This window comes from Aquarana catesbeiana, linkage group LG03, assembly GCF_042186555.1.
Source record: "Aquarana catesbeiana isolate 2022-GZ linkage group LG03, ASM4218655v1, whole genome shotgun sequence".
In the NCBI taxonomy this organism is placed as follows: Eukaryota; Metazoa; Chordata; class Amphibia; order Anura; family Ranidae; genus Aquarana; species Aquarana catesbeiana.
Genome location: NC_133326.1, coordinates 227,322,613 through 227,337,246, shown reverse-complemented (window position 1 = coordinate 227,337,246; position 14,634 = coordinate 227,322,613). Strand labels below are relative to the sequence as shown.

General features: G+C 40.5%; 1 protein-coding gene across 1 annotated transcript in view; it reads left to right on the top strand.

The window, feature by feature from the left end:
* Positions 1–2,899, top strand: part of CFTR (CF transmembrane conductance regulator) — a 239,940-nt gene extending 237,041 nt beyond the window's left edge. The window contains exon 27 of the mRNA XM_073619828.1: positions 185–2,899. Coding sequence (XP_073475929.1) covers positions 185–391 — 207 coding nt within the window. The 3' untranslated portion in view covers positions 392–2,899. The remainder of the gene's footprint in view (positions 1–184) is intronic.
* Positions 2,900–14,634: the final 11,735 nt, after the last annotated feature.

Genomic DNA, 14,634 nt, shown 5'->3' with positions numbered 1-14,634 from the left:
TAATGGGGGCACAGACAGCAATAAAAACTGACAAGTGTTTTCATCCCTCTCCACTCTGTCCAAAACTAAAGAAAAAGTTTTACCTTTAATGCAAAACACCCATTGTTCTTTGCATGATTTGCCAATATTCGTGACCGTGTAGCTTTAGCTATTTTGTACTTGACATTTTTGATTTTCTGTCTAGGTAATAGAAGAGAATACCGTTCGACAGTATGACTCTATTCAGAAACTGATGAATGAAAAGAGCTTCTTCAAGCAGGCCATTAGTCAATCTGACCGCTTGAAACTGTTTCCACTGCACCGTAGAAACTCCAGCAAGAGGAAGTCCCGCCCCAAAATCACTGCCTTACAGGAGGAGACAGAGGAGGAAGTCCAAGAAACAAAACTATGATCATCACCAGCTTACCTGTGGACCCATTCAAAACTGTGTTTCTTTTTTTCGTTTTCCCCATATGAATCCATGTGCCAACCAGAAACCAACATGACTGGCTGAAAAGTAACGCAATAGTAGTAGTAACTCAGGCTAATATTATAATAACCAAACTTATAATGCCTCCCAATGGCTTACTACAGAGACAATGTAATGTCTCTATATTAAGAATGGCAATTTTCAGTCATAATGTAGGGTACTGGGCTTTCTTTGACTGCCTCAAATTGTATTGTATACACGTCTGCATTTGTTTCCAGAGTCTCTTCAGGACCTCGTTAATTTACAACGTATAATTTATAATTTCATCCAGGAACACTGGGAAAAATGCTTTTTCAATGGGTGAAGTTAGGTCCAGGTTTGAAAATCAGTTTAGGCAGAAGGACAAGATAAGACAACAGAGTAGATCAGCAAAGTAGTCCAAAGCACTGCAGGACACACAACTTCCTATTTACACTCTAGTTAAATGAACCTCTAAATTTACAATAAGCTGAATTCAGAAAGCTAACACAGCAGGATAAGGATCTTATATTTAAAAATGTGACAGTTATTTTCAGCTTAGTTCAATGCGATGTGAAAATTACAGTCAGGTGGCTAAAAGTAAAGATCCTTGTGTTAAAGCTTTGTGAATTCAGCCTATTATATGTTATACTATTTAACTGCCATTTTAACTAATCAATTTATAAGTAGTTTTGAAAATGGCATATTGCATTGTAAATAAAACCCTCTCACATTTACACAGCTATGGTACTTTGTGCACATTAACAAGGGTCAACAGTAAACATGGCAATAATTAGTGCCGTCATGGTACAAATATCATTGCATATTTAGATTAGGAAAAAATATTTTTTATTACTCCATATACATAGCTTGACAGTATTCATTGCATTAACTGGGTAGAGTCAACTGGAAGTTAGGTTAGTTTATTATTATGCTGATATGATGTTTTTTTAAATAAGGGAAAAATAGAATGTTATGGTCAGGAATAAAAATGAAATGACTGAATCTTCCTCATTGATTTATATGAAATGACCATAAGGAATCACTGCAGTAGACTTCATTATCATTAGACTTGGTTACTGTTTTGCCAGTTCCCATGTTATAAACAATCATAACTAACAGGTCTTTCTAAGCAGAAGCACATATACTGGCCTAAATAATTAGAGAGTGCTAATTCTAAAACTGTACCGGATCACAAAAAAAAAAGTTGAGCTGGCAATGTATTCTAAAGCAGTCTAATGGGAGCTTACTTACAATTTGTCTCCCAGACCAGTGTGCAAGAAAACAATGACTTGATTCCTTATGCATTATTACTAATACCCCAGCACTTCCAGTGGAAGCAGCGTGATGCTTTAAAGGTACATAGAGCATCCCAAATCCGTTAGTGACCTTTGCAGGCAAAGAGGTTACTGAGCATAGGTATTCTATAAGTGAGAATCCTCAAAGTGTATGTCCAGCCAAAACTTTTTTCTTATGTAGAGCAGGGAAGGATTAGAACCCCTGTCACATTTTTGCTGTTATCCAGGCTCAGAGAGTTACCTTCACTTCTTGTCCTGCTGATAACGTTACCTTTTTTTCCTGCCACAGCAGTTTTTTCATTTTTTGCACACATGTTATTATGCACCTTTTTGGCCTGAAAATTTGTTAACCCCTCCCTAAAAGCATATGTTTTCATAAAGCAGAAACCCTGGATAAAAAAATGTTAGTGGTTACAATTTTTTATGCCACGTGATATTAGTGAAGGGGTTTATTAAGCTAAAATTTTGCGTAAAAATACACTAGTTGATTGTAGGGCACACAAACCCCATTGCCTAATTTTTTGGGTAAAACCTTAAAAATTGTGCATGCCCATGAAGCAGCGAGAATTATGGTGCCACAGTTTCTCCTTAGGCAGTGCTTTAAAGGCATTTACAGATCATCAGTTTAGATTTTTTTTTTTCTCAGTTTAGAGTTTCACCACATACACTCTGGCATGTGTGGCAAAATGTAACATGTAGCTTAATGGACAGTCGCCGCCCAAAAAAATGCATTTATGTATGTGTGGGTGTACATAGGGGGCAGGGAATGCTCAAAATAGTTTTGGGGGGGGGGGGGGTAGGTGCTTACCTTTATTTTTTATACTTTTTTCTTACTTAACTTTGTTGCCATCACATAGGGGACCAATATCCCCCTATATGATAGCTTATATATAGTAATAGATTCTGTTTAATGAGACATCAATGGTCTATTAGATGTCTCCCGTGGCACTTGACTAAAGCTAATGGAGCACAGATAGGCCACAGTAGCCAGGAAAAATGACACCAAAGCCTAGAAGTGACAAAATCCCTCTTTCTTCCAGGTTCTTACTACTACTTGCTAGAGGAGATCAGTGAATGGATGCTCAATGGTCTCCCTCCCTCACCAGCTATGTGGGTTCCAGGCCAAAAGATAGGACAGCAGAGTCTGGGAAACATTGTGGGGGGGGGGGGGGGGGGGGGGCGTTTGAGGTGTCTGTGGAAACGATCAGACAGTTTTACATCTGCCAGATCACATCTATCTGAAAGTTGACAGTTGGCTTGCAATGTTTACGGGTATGCTACAGCAGCCAGTATATAACATTTGTTGGCGGAAGCAAAAGGGTGCTGAGCAGCTTCCTGTTCATTCACAACCTGAAACATAGTAAACACAGTTTATTATGCTTCAGTTATGTGTGAACACAGTGAGTGATAAGTACCGATCAAACAACAAACAGGGAGTAACACCAGGTGATGGTAATACCTTCCTTAATGATCAGGTGCAGGTTCAGTCTATGATCTGGGTAACTGATGCAGGAGACAAAACAATTGACCGCACTCCAAGGATAAGGAAAATTGCTTTATTGGTATAAAAACATCCAAAATGAAAAACCATTGAGGTTACAGCATCATGATAGCACAGAGGAGAGCATGGTTGGCGCGTTTCACTAATTTCTTCGCTTAGTCATCTTGACTAAGCGAAGAAATTCATGAAACCTGTCAACCATGCTCCCCTCTGTGCTGCCATGATGCTGTAACCTCGATGGTTTTTCATGTTGGATGTTTTTATACCAATAAAGCAATTTTCCTTATCGTTGGAGTGTGGTCAATCGTTTTGTCTCCTGCATCAGTACCGATCACTCATTGTGTTCATTCAGAAAAGAAAGGGGCCAGTAAATGGCATTTTTTCTGACCTCTTTCCTGCCCTCTCTTCATCCTGATACAGGGGATGAGGCACATAGGGGAGGAGGGGGGTGGATGGGAATCAAGGGGAATCCGTGTCACACATAGGGATTATGCTGGCACACCCTGTGCGCACACCTATGCTTTTAGTCTGGTGAAACTATTGCCAGCAGAACAGGAATATATAATTGGTGAAGTTAAATCTCTCTATTAGAGCCCCAAATAGTAGTAAAAACCCAGCAGGCGTTCAAATCCCTTCCCACTGTATTGAAAAATAGAAAAAAAGATTGACATTGACCTTAAATGCTATAACTTATAGGTACCAACAAAATTCATCATGTACTTATACTTTGGTTAGTAGCACTTAGGAATAAGCACTTTGTATTAATGACGGCTGTATTGTAGCCTGTTACTGCCAGTCTATACCAGTTAAAAAGAGCTAACAACTGACACAGTGATAGTGGTCATTTTATGGGTAAGTGCCAGTTCACACAGGGGTGGCTTCAAAGTCATCCGACTCTGAAGCCGCCCCGTACAGTGTGACTTCAGTGTGGCTTGCAAAACAACTTCTGTATAGAAGTCAATGCAAGCCGCTCCGAAGTCGCCCCAAAGTAGTACAGGAACCTTTTTCGAAGTTGGAGCAACTTAAGTCTCTCCTATTAGAATGGTTCCATTGCAATGCATTGAGCGCAACTTGTCAGGCGGCTAAGTCACCTGACAGGTCGCCCCTGTGTGAACCGGCCCTAAAACATCTAGAACGCAGCTTACAGAATCACTCAAGAGACATCATTAAGACTTTGGTGGGCGGCCAATGTCTAATGTTGATTCTAAATATATTAGGATACCTATTTTAATATATTATCGAAAACTACTGTTTTGTGTACAGTAAGTTTAGAAGACATAGTTCCTGCTTTGGTATTATGTGACATTTGTTTTTGTTTTCTTTGTTTTTTTTTCTAACAAATTTTTAGTAGCAATACAGATATTTTTGATAGACTGAAGTGAAGTCTAATCCTCAGGTAATGTCCATTACAGTCATGGTGTTACACTAACAATGTCTTTGGTTCTACATTAAACAGTGTGATCCATTGTGTAAACATATGCTGGAATGTCAACTATAGAATAATAATTCAAATTAGACACATTTTTAATTTCACTTGCACTTTGTATATGCAAACGTTTGATAAATCTTTTTTCTTTTTTTTTTAAAAGTACAATTGTGTTGAATATATGGACATTGTTTTCTCAATATTTCATCAATATAGTATTTATTTCAATATTTTAATAATATTTTTTAATATATTGATGTATTTAAAATGATTAAATTGTGCACTAAGCAGAAGTGAAAATATTTTTATGAAGCAGATATAGTGTATATAATAGATTCGCAGTATACAATTTCACAATGAAATCAGAAATCTGAAAAATCTTCAAAACAAAGTCTTGTTTTTGATTGAAGGATCTTAAGCAGAATCTAGTTTGCAAGGGGTAACCATCTTAGAGCCAGTACTTCCCCTGTAAAGTTGTTTGTACTGTAGGTTAGCTGTATGTTAGACTTAGGGGGTTTCAAATTTTATTTAGTTTAAATCAGGTAAATACATTTCAGGTGCATGAAAAATATGTTACAAGTCATTGTTTCCTTTAGGCTCCTTTCACACTTGAGCATACTGATTTACTAGCATTTTTCGGGCATTTTTTAAAGCGTTTTTGCAGCTTTTTACAAGCATTTTTTAAGAGTTTTATAAGTGTAATACAAGTGTTTTACAGCTTCAAGCTTTTTTGTTTAGCCAATAGAAAGCACTAGGGGGAAGAGAGGGAGAAGATGGAGAGCTGATGTTTGAGCAGAAAACGCTTGTAAAACATTCATAAAACGCTCAAGTCAGGCATTTCTATTGAAGTCTATGGGGCCAAAAATGCTTGTCATCTGCCAAAAAGAAGCTCATGTACTTTTTTGAGCAACAGGCATTTTGTTTCTGGCGACAGAATGCTCAGATGTGAACAGAAGCCATTGAAATTAATGTGATTTGGCTTTTTAAGCGTTTTAAAGCTACAGTAGAAGCTTCAAGAAGAAAATCGCTCATGTGTAAACAGGGCCTTAGAAAGCAGCCACATCCTGAGTAGAAAAGCCTGCTCTATGCCAGTGTGCTGCAGAGTGGAACGATTGCTCTCTGTGTGGATGTAGTGGTCTCTCTGAACATGTCTGACATACCCCTTTCCAGAGCCCTCCAATCATCGGGGAGTGTAAGTTATGCTGATTGCAGAGCTATAGGTCTGACTTAGTAGGGAGTGTGTCAGACTTCTGCAGAGAGACCACTGTTTCCCCACAGAGAGGCTTTTCTACTCAGTCTGCGGCTGCTTTAGAATGAAAACAAACTACAAGACATTGAACATCCTTTGTTTTGATGCACCTGAACCAGGTTAAAATTGAAGGTTCTTTTGGGCTTTATGATGTTGCTCAACCTGATTTTTTTAAAGCAAAACTCCAAGCAAATATAAAACCCTACCCATTTACTACAGCTAAGAATAAAAAAAATGCAAAAAACTTAAAGTGTCTGTTAAGTCTAATATTATATTCACTGCCAGTCACTGTCCGCCCCCCTTTCGCTACTATTAACAAATAGTAAAGAGGTATTTAGAATGCTCATTTTACAAAGGACTTGCATAGTGTGTTATGCCAGCCTCTAATAGAGGGGCTGGCAGTGACAATTGTAGGGTTTTTTATTGTTAATAGTAGCGGCAGGGGGGCAGAGACAGAGATAGCGCTGACAGGCAGGAAGGAGGGGGTGAGGGGGAGAGAGGAGAGCAGAGAGGACAGCTACGTATGACGGAGGGACGTACTCTGACCACGTTGGTCAGGGCTGAGCAGCCCTGGTTATCGTGGTCAGTCTAGAGAGGGCATACAGTTAGTGGCAGGATCAGGGAGTTTTTTTTATAGTTTAGAGGGGGGCAGATTACACAGCACAAGCAGTGTGCAGTGTAATCTGCTTTAAGAGACCATAATCAGATATTTTTTTTGGGGGGGGGGGGATTAACAAACACTTTAAATACAGATGGGGTAAACAGCTGAAATGTATAAGAGTAACGTCCCATAATGCCCTCCACAGCAGAATGTTGGATGTTTAAAATCATGAGCCAGTTTGACTTTCTTGCATTGTACAATGCTATCAGTCTAACAAGGAGTTTAGGGAGCTTACAGTAATGGAAAAGGCAGAGAGGGGCCACATTGGTAGGATGATTACCTTTTTTGCTTAATAGGCTGGTTGGAGGATGGAAGGTGATATTGGAAGCTGAAGTTCTGCAACAGTGAATGATGTTACCATTATAAATATGTAGTGTGACAGAAGTGTGTGAATCTCAAGGTTAACTAAGCAGAATTATTTTATATAGATGGATAATAATATCTTGACAGCATATTTAGCATTCAGCTGGAGTTTAGCTTTTTGAATCAGCATTTGGGCATATTTATAGTCTTCCTTCACCCAAGAGACATGCTCTTACAATGCCGTCCTCCATGTCAACAGAACTGTGTTGCTGCACACTTCTGTGCACCTTAAATAATGAAGATAACTTCATTAATATGGAGCAGTGTGCATGTTATCAACCCCTTATGTAAGCAACCTTTAAGCTAAGATTACATGAAAGCATTTCATACCCGTGGCCCGTCTAATGAGAGGGTCTACCAAAAAAAACTACCTGCCTGACAGGATGGGAGCATTTTCCATTCATGTCCATACTTAAGATGATGTTGCAAACAATAGCTCAGGAATTTTCACATTGAAAATATCAGTAATAACAAAAAAAAAAAAAATACACATTGGATTGAAAGAGCCATTGTGTGACCTTGCCTTTTATGACCCCTTCTTTTATTTCTGTATAAATATAAATCAGGGGCATTTTAATGATATTCTGAGCACTACACTGCAACTACTGCCAAATCAGCACCGTTGAATGTAGCAGAATCTTTGATGATGTTTAAAGTGTTTTTTTTTATACTGCCTTCCTTTGTTTGCATTCTAGATTATACTCAGTATTTGTAGCCATTTCAATTAATAAAAATGAATTTCTGAACAACTCTTTTGTGTTTTTTTTTTTTTTTTCTTTTTTCGTTTTTTTTTTACTACTATTCAAGAAAATTATTCTGCATAGTATTTTCTTTGTAATTCAAAGGATACCAAATAATACATTGAGTAAAGTTGATAAAAAAGGTTTGTTGAGTTCAGCCCTTTTAAATCGACCATTGCTCCAAAACCCCAGTGTGGAAACTGTGAGGGGGAAAAATAATTCTAGAATCGGTGGTCAAATTATTAAGTCCAATTATAATAAATACTGTAATTATAGCTGAAGATCCCATTTCTGCTAAGGCAGACATCTACTACATATATATCCATTTCATCACTCGTACCTGTGTACCCTTTATGGACCAGAACATTTTTATATTTCCATTATGGGCTTGTTTATTTGGTGTTCACTTTGCGATCTCTTAACTACTAGCTGTCTGGGACAATTTAGAAATTTTGCCCATACATTTTAAAATCAGCATTTTTTTGCTGAAAAAAATTACTTAGAACCCCCAAGCATTATACATTTTCTGAAAGCAGAGTCCCTGCAGAATAAAATTGTGGCTATTGCAATTTTTATTAATGTAAAACCCAAATTTTGATAACATATAAGATAAAGTGGCGTTGAGTAAATAGATATCAAACTTGTCAAGATTTAAGATTACGCACGCCCACGAAATGGCAACATGGTATCTAAAACTGTCCATAGGCAATGCTTTAAAAGCCTTTACAGGTTATCTGTTTAGAGTTAAAGTGTAAGTCCACCTTTACAGAAAAATCTGCAAGGTGAACTTACACAGGACGCCCTCCTCACCCCCCCCCCCCCAGTCCCGCTGACCTGCAGTGCGGCGATCTCCTATTCTGAGCCCTGTTATAGCTGCCTCACCACTCCAGGACTTAGAAATCCCAGGAGCTTAATCTCTTAAACGTACCCCTTCAGGAGGTACTTTTAGTAGCATTCTAATTGGTCAGCGCCATCACATGGGTGGCGCCGACCAGTCAGAACCCACGTAGCCTTCCTCTCAGCTGGGAAGAAGAAGAGAGAAAGCTGAGGGGATTTCTAATCTAAGCCTTGGAGCCATGAGGCGGCTATACCGGGGCTCAGAATGGGAGATTGTCGGGCTGCAGGTCAGCGGGACTGGGGGGGGTGAGGAGGGGGTCCTGTGTAAGTTCACCTTACAGATTTTTCTGTAAAGGTGAACTTACCCTTTAAGTCCCAGTTCACACACATTCGATGTGGGAACCAGCGCAATTCCAGTTCCCGCATCACATGTCACTTGCAGGTAGTTCACACTGCCCTCTGCGAACCGCTGCGGGTGTCAATAGAATGTTAATGACACCCCCAGAGTGGTTCGCAGATCGCAGAGCGAACTGTAAAATGGTGCAGGAATCGTATCGCATAGGTGTGAACACCCATGCGATCCAATTCCAGTGCGGAACAAAAAAAGGAACCTGCACCATTTTGATACGAATGCAGTGCAATTTTAGCCATACAGTTTGTATGGCTGAATTCGCATTGCACAAACATCGCATGTGATCTGCACAACAACGCGATGGGAATTATATGCAATGCTTGTGATTGCACAAGTGTGAACTCAGCCTAATTGTGAATTATGGCCCTCAAATTATTGTTCTCAATCTGACGTTCATGCGGCTATCTCACATGTGTGGTAAATTCACTGTTTATAATATGCATGCAAATTTGTATTTACATTTGTTTTTAATTTTTTTTTTTATTAACTTTACTGCTATCACAAGGGGGCGAACAAGCCTCCTTGTAATAGCTTTGGGCAGGCAGTATGTTCTCTTTATGGAGACATGAGAGATCTATTAGACCCCGATGTCTCCCCTTCTCTTCAAAGCATCTAAACAAACAGATTGTGTGGAAGTGACTAAATCTTCATTACTTCCAGCCTAATTAATCACAGAGATGATGGGGTGTGGACTTTCCTCCTTCTCCATCTCCATATCCACTGTGGGAAGCTGACTGGATCACTTTTACTTAACAGCCAATTGCCAGCTAAAAAAAAAAACGATACTAGGATCATGGCTGCAACTGCAGCCATGATCCTGGTATTAACCACTTGTCATCAGTATGTTATATACAGTACCTCACAAATGTGAGTATACCTCTGACATTTTTGTAAATATTTTACTATATCTTTTCATGTGACAATACTGAAGAAATGACACTTTGCTACAATGTAAAGTAGTGAGTGTACAGCTTGTATAACAGTGTAAATTTGCTGTCCCTTTAAAATAACTCAACACACAGCCATTAATGTCTAAACCGCTGGCAACAAAAGTGAGTACACCCCTATGTGAAAATGTCCAAATTGGGCTCAGTTAGCCATTTTCCCTCCCAGGTGTCATGTGACTCGTTTGTGTTACAATGTCCCGGGTGTGAATAGGGAGCAGGTGTGTTCAATTTGGTGTTATCGCTCTCGACTCTCTCATACTGGTCACTGGAAGTTCAACATGGCATCTCATGGCAAAGAACGCTCTGAGGATCCGAAAAAAAGAATTGTTGCTCTATATAAAGATGGCCTAGGCTATAAGAAGATTGCCAGGACCCTGAAACTGGGCTGCAGCACGGTGGCCAAGACCATACAGCCGTTTAACAGGACAGGTTCCACTCAGAACAGGCCTCATCATGGTCAACCAAAGAAGTTGAGTGCACGATTTCAAAATCATATTCAGAGGTTGTCTTTGGGAAATAGACGTATGAGTGCTGCCAGCATTGTGCAGGGAAATGCAAAAACACTGCGCTCTAGTGGAAAAAACAAATTATATAGATAACAGCTGCTGCATACATTGTGACAAACAATAAATAACCAATCAAAGAAGAAATGCAGCGCAAGGATAGGTGAAATGTTTGGTATGGCCAAACCTTATAAATAAATAGTGCACATATTAATGAAACAAAAATTCACAAATCAAAAAACAAAATAAATGGCAAATGTGTGATAAGTCCACATAAAACCGGGAAATTAATCCAAAATAAATATTAAAAAGCCTCCAAAAAAAAAATGTGTGTGGATGATGTGCATCCACAGATGGTGAAGCAAAGTCAATGGTGAACACTGTAGATCCGTGACTCAGAACCAACATCAAGGTGTAGGACATCAAGGAATAACACATCAAACAGTAGAGAAGAATGGGTACTCTTACCGACTGGCGTGGACTCCCCTGTCTTATGACATGGAGTCAATAAAACATTGAGCCCCACTAAGGCTGGAAACGAGCTCCGGAAGGCTGAAACCTCTGCCGCACTCCTCGACTTCCTGGAAATAGTGAAGGGATATCCAGAGGGCCAGGAACGACCAGATAGGTGTCATCCGGTGAACGTCAAGTTGTCATCCAGAGGGAGCAGGAAAGCAAGCTGGATCCAAATCTCCTGATAGGAGTGGTTGGTGGAATGCAGTCTTTCTCATCAGGGTAGTATGCAAAGAGAAAATAAAAACTTCCGCATGGTGCAGATAAACCAGGGATTTTTATTGCTAAAAAACACCGTAACAAAAAATAAAAAGTGATCACTATAAAAACAAAGGCAGCGTAAGGAAGGGGAAGTCGCACGACGCGTTTCGACCAAGAGGGTCTTCAACAGGGGCATGAGCTACCCCCTCCACGCTGCTGATATTTATAAATAATGTATCTATAAGGGTGACAACCTAAACCAATCACAATGAAGCTATGATGTAGGTAAACTGGAACTAAATAACATTGGCTTCTGAACCAATCAAACTAGGGGATAGAAGACATGCAGGTGTGTGCTCCAATGGCGCGGTCTCACAGTGACACTGGCGCCCGGAAGTGAAACAACCACGTGTCAAACAATAATACGCCGACCGGCGGGAAAAAACCACCCGGTGTCTCTTCCTGGTCACGGGGTGTGAGGGAGGTGACATCACGGCTGACGCATCCAGCTCGTGAGACGCCAGGAAGTGCGTTGAGAGGAAGGGAGCCGTCAGAGGGGCCGGATCTCTCCCATCCGTCTGGCGCATCCTCCTGGTCACGTGATATGAGAGAGGCGACGTCACGACTGACGCATCCCGCTCATGAGGCACCGGGAAGTGCGCTGAGAGGGAGGGAACAGTCAGAGGCGCTGGATCTCTCAATTACAAGTCCCGGTCATATGATTGGGTCAAGTGTTGTCACGTGGCTACAGAGATTATAGATCTTCTATATACTGCATAACATTACCTAAGTCTGACACTAGGTGTCAACATGGGAACTAAACCAATGTTCTTCCGGTAACAAAGGCAAATAAACAGTAAATATATATTAAATTGCAAAGAAAATATGTGACATAGTTGTTCAAGTATTCTATCACATGGAAGTGTTAACCTCAGGGAAACATATACTGGATACAATCCAAAACAGAATACTAAAAATTAGCTCAATGAAGCAAAAGGAAAAATAATAGAAATATGTAAAAAAATATATAAATTAATACAACCAAAATAATACAATAGGGTAAAAGCCTAGTGGAAACATGTAAAAGAAGGCCTATAAGGGCGTATTTGAAGGGAATCAAGAGTGAAAAATCATATGTTACTGATAAATAATTATTATGATGTATTGATGAAAGAGTTGAGGTCTCACTCAACGTTCATCCCGAACGGAAAGTAGGACCTCAGCTCATAGATCCAGTAAGTTTTGAGGCGTGATACGCCTCGAAGTCGGGATTCACCCCTCCAATGTGGGATGAATCTGTCTATAACCTGAAAGAGTGTACCTGAGGGATCTTTATTGTGGTGTTGTAAGTAGTGCCTCGGTACAGTGTGTTTACTTTTTCCGCCTTTGATACCGGTAATGTGTTCATTAACACGGACGGAAAAAGCCCTGATGGTACGGCCAACATACTGTTTATGGCAAGGACATGTTATTAGGTAAACAATATATTGGGAAGCACACGTGGCAAACTCTTTCATGTGGTATACTCGAGATGTTACTGTCGAAGTAAAGGTTAACATCTTTTGTCGGCCTGCACTGTTGTGATGGCACACATTGCACTTACGACATGGATAGAAACCCTTGCAATCTTGAAAGAAAGATATCTTTTTGGGTGGATCGATCACATTCGGGGCTATTTGCCCTTGAATGGAACGTGCACCCCTAAAGATCACTGCGGCCCGTTCAGGAAGAGCAGGGCCCAACAGTCTATCGTTAAGGAGTATTTTCCAATGTTTCTTGAAAATATTTTTAACTTGTTTAGACTGTATGGAGTGGGTGGTGATAAAAGCCCACTTGAATTTAGAGTCAGAGGTGTTTTTGGGACGCTCCGTCAATACGGCCGTTCTGTCGACCGCCAAGGCTGCATTGATCTCTCTATCCAAAAGATCTGGTTGGTAACCTTTTTCAAGAAATCTATTCTTGAGTAACTGTGATTGGGCCAAAAAATCTGATGTTCTGCTACAGTTACGATGTAACCTGAGAAATTGACCACGTGGTATTGCTTTGAGCCATTGTTCTTGATGGCAACTCTCGACCGGAATGTACCCATTCCGGTCGGTGGGTTTAAAGTAAGTTTTGAATTCTAAGTGATCCTCCATGGCCAGAATCTCCAAGTCAAGAAAATGAACGCCAGAGGTACTAGCTTCATTCGTTGGAATTTAAGATGGTCATAAAATCATCTAGGGAGTTCCGATCTCCATCCCATACCATCCCATAGGAGGAGGATGTCGTCAATGTGCCTGGCCCAGAGAACTAACTCTGGCCTACGGTCAACATAGACGACATCCTCCTCCCATTGTGCCATAAAAAGATTGGCGAGGCTGGGCGCAAACTTAGCGCCCATAGCCATGCCTCTCTTGTGTAGAGAGAACTGGTCCTGGAACCAGAAGTAGTTGTGCCGAGTGGACAACTTCAACAGTTGCATAATAAAATTGCGCTGTAAGAGGGGAAGTTGGGAGTCCCTAGATAGAAAACTCTCAACAGCGTCAAAGCCTAGATCATGAGGTATGCACGTATATAGTGCTGCCACGTCGGCTGTGGCAATAAACATCCCCTTTCTGAAAGGGACAGATTCCAAAAGTTTAATAGTGTCCCTCGTATCCTTTAAATAGGAGGGGGTGGAACGAACCAATGATTGTAAATAGTGGTCCACGTATTTTCCAATACGGGCTGTAACCGAGTCAATTACCCTGGCCCTATCCAGCATTTGGGTTTTCAGAGACCCATAGAAGGACATTCAAGAAATTCGGAAGGAAAAGAGGGACCAGAGGGGGGTGGAGGGTCCAAGGCCAAAAGAAAAAGGACCTAGGGAGTGCAGGCATATTTAACCTGAGCTCCAGTACACTGACCAAGGCAGAACAAACTGTTCTTGATAAGGGGCTCAAGTTTGTCCCCCCCAGACCCCTTAATACTTTTACCACTTTCATTGATGTCCTCAAATATACGCGAAAACTCAGTGTCCAGAGACACTTTTTGGCACAACCTTCCTTACCCCCCAGGATGGAGAATACTAATCTCACGACTCCAGCTACTATATCTGAATCTAGAACTATTGTACATTCGGGATTAAGCAATCCTTCTTTGTTTAACCCCCCCGGTCCTTTGGCTCCTTCAGTACAGGTGTTTAAAAACCTAGTGCTGGAGGACCTTGAGAAATTGTCCCTTGCCAAGAAAAGGGTCTATATTAAATCTAAGGTCAAAAAGGGACTGGAAATGTTATGTGAAAGGAAAAATCTTATAATCCGCCCCGCCGATAAGAGGGGCGGTATTGTAGTTTTAGATAAAGCAAATTATCTGAAAGAAATGAGCAGACTATTAAGCGATACTGATACTTACAGCACCATTCCTACTGACCCCACTACTGCTTATAAAAAAGAGTTACTACATCTTGTTAACGAGGGATTTTCCTTGGGGGTTTTAAACAAGAAAGAAAAAAGTTTTTTGGTTCCCCTTGCTCCCCGTATACCTACAATTTATTATCTTCCCAAGGTCCACAAAGACCCAGTCAATCCCCCCG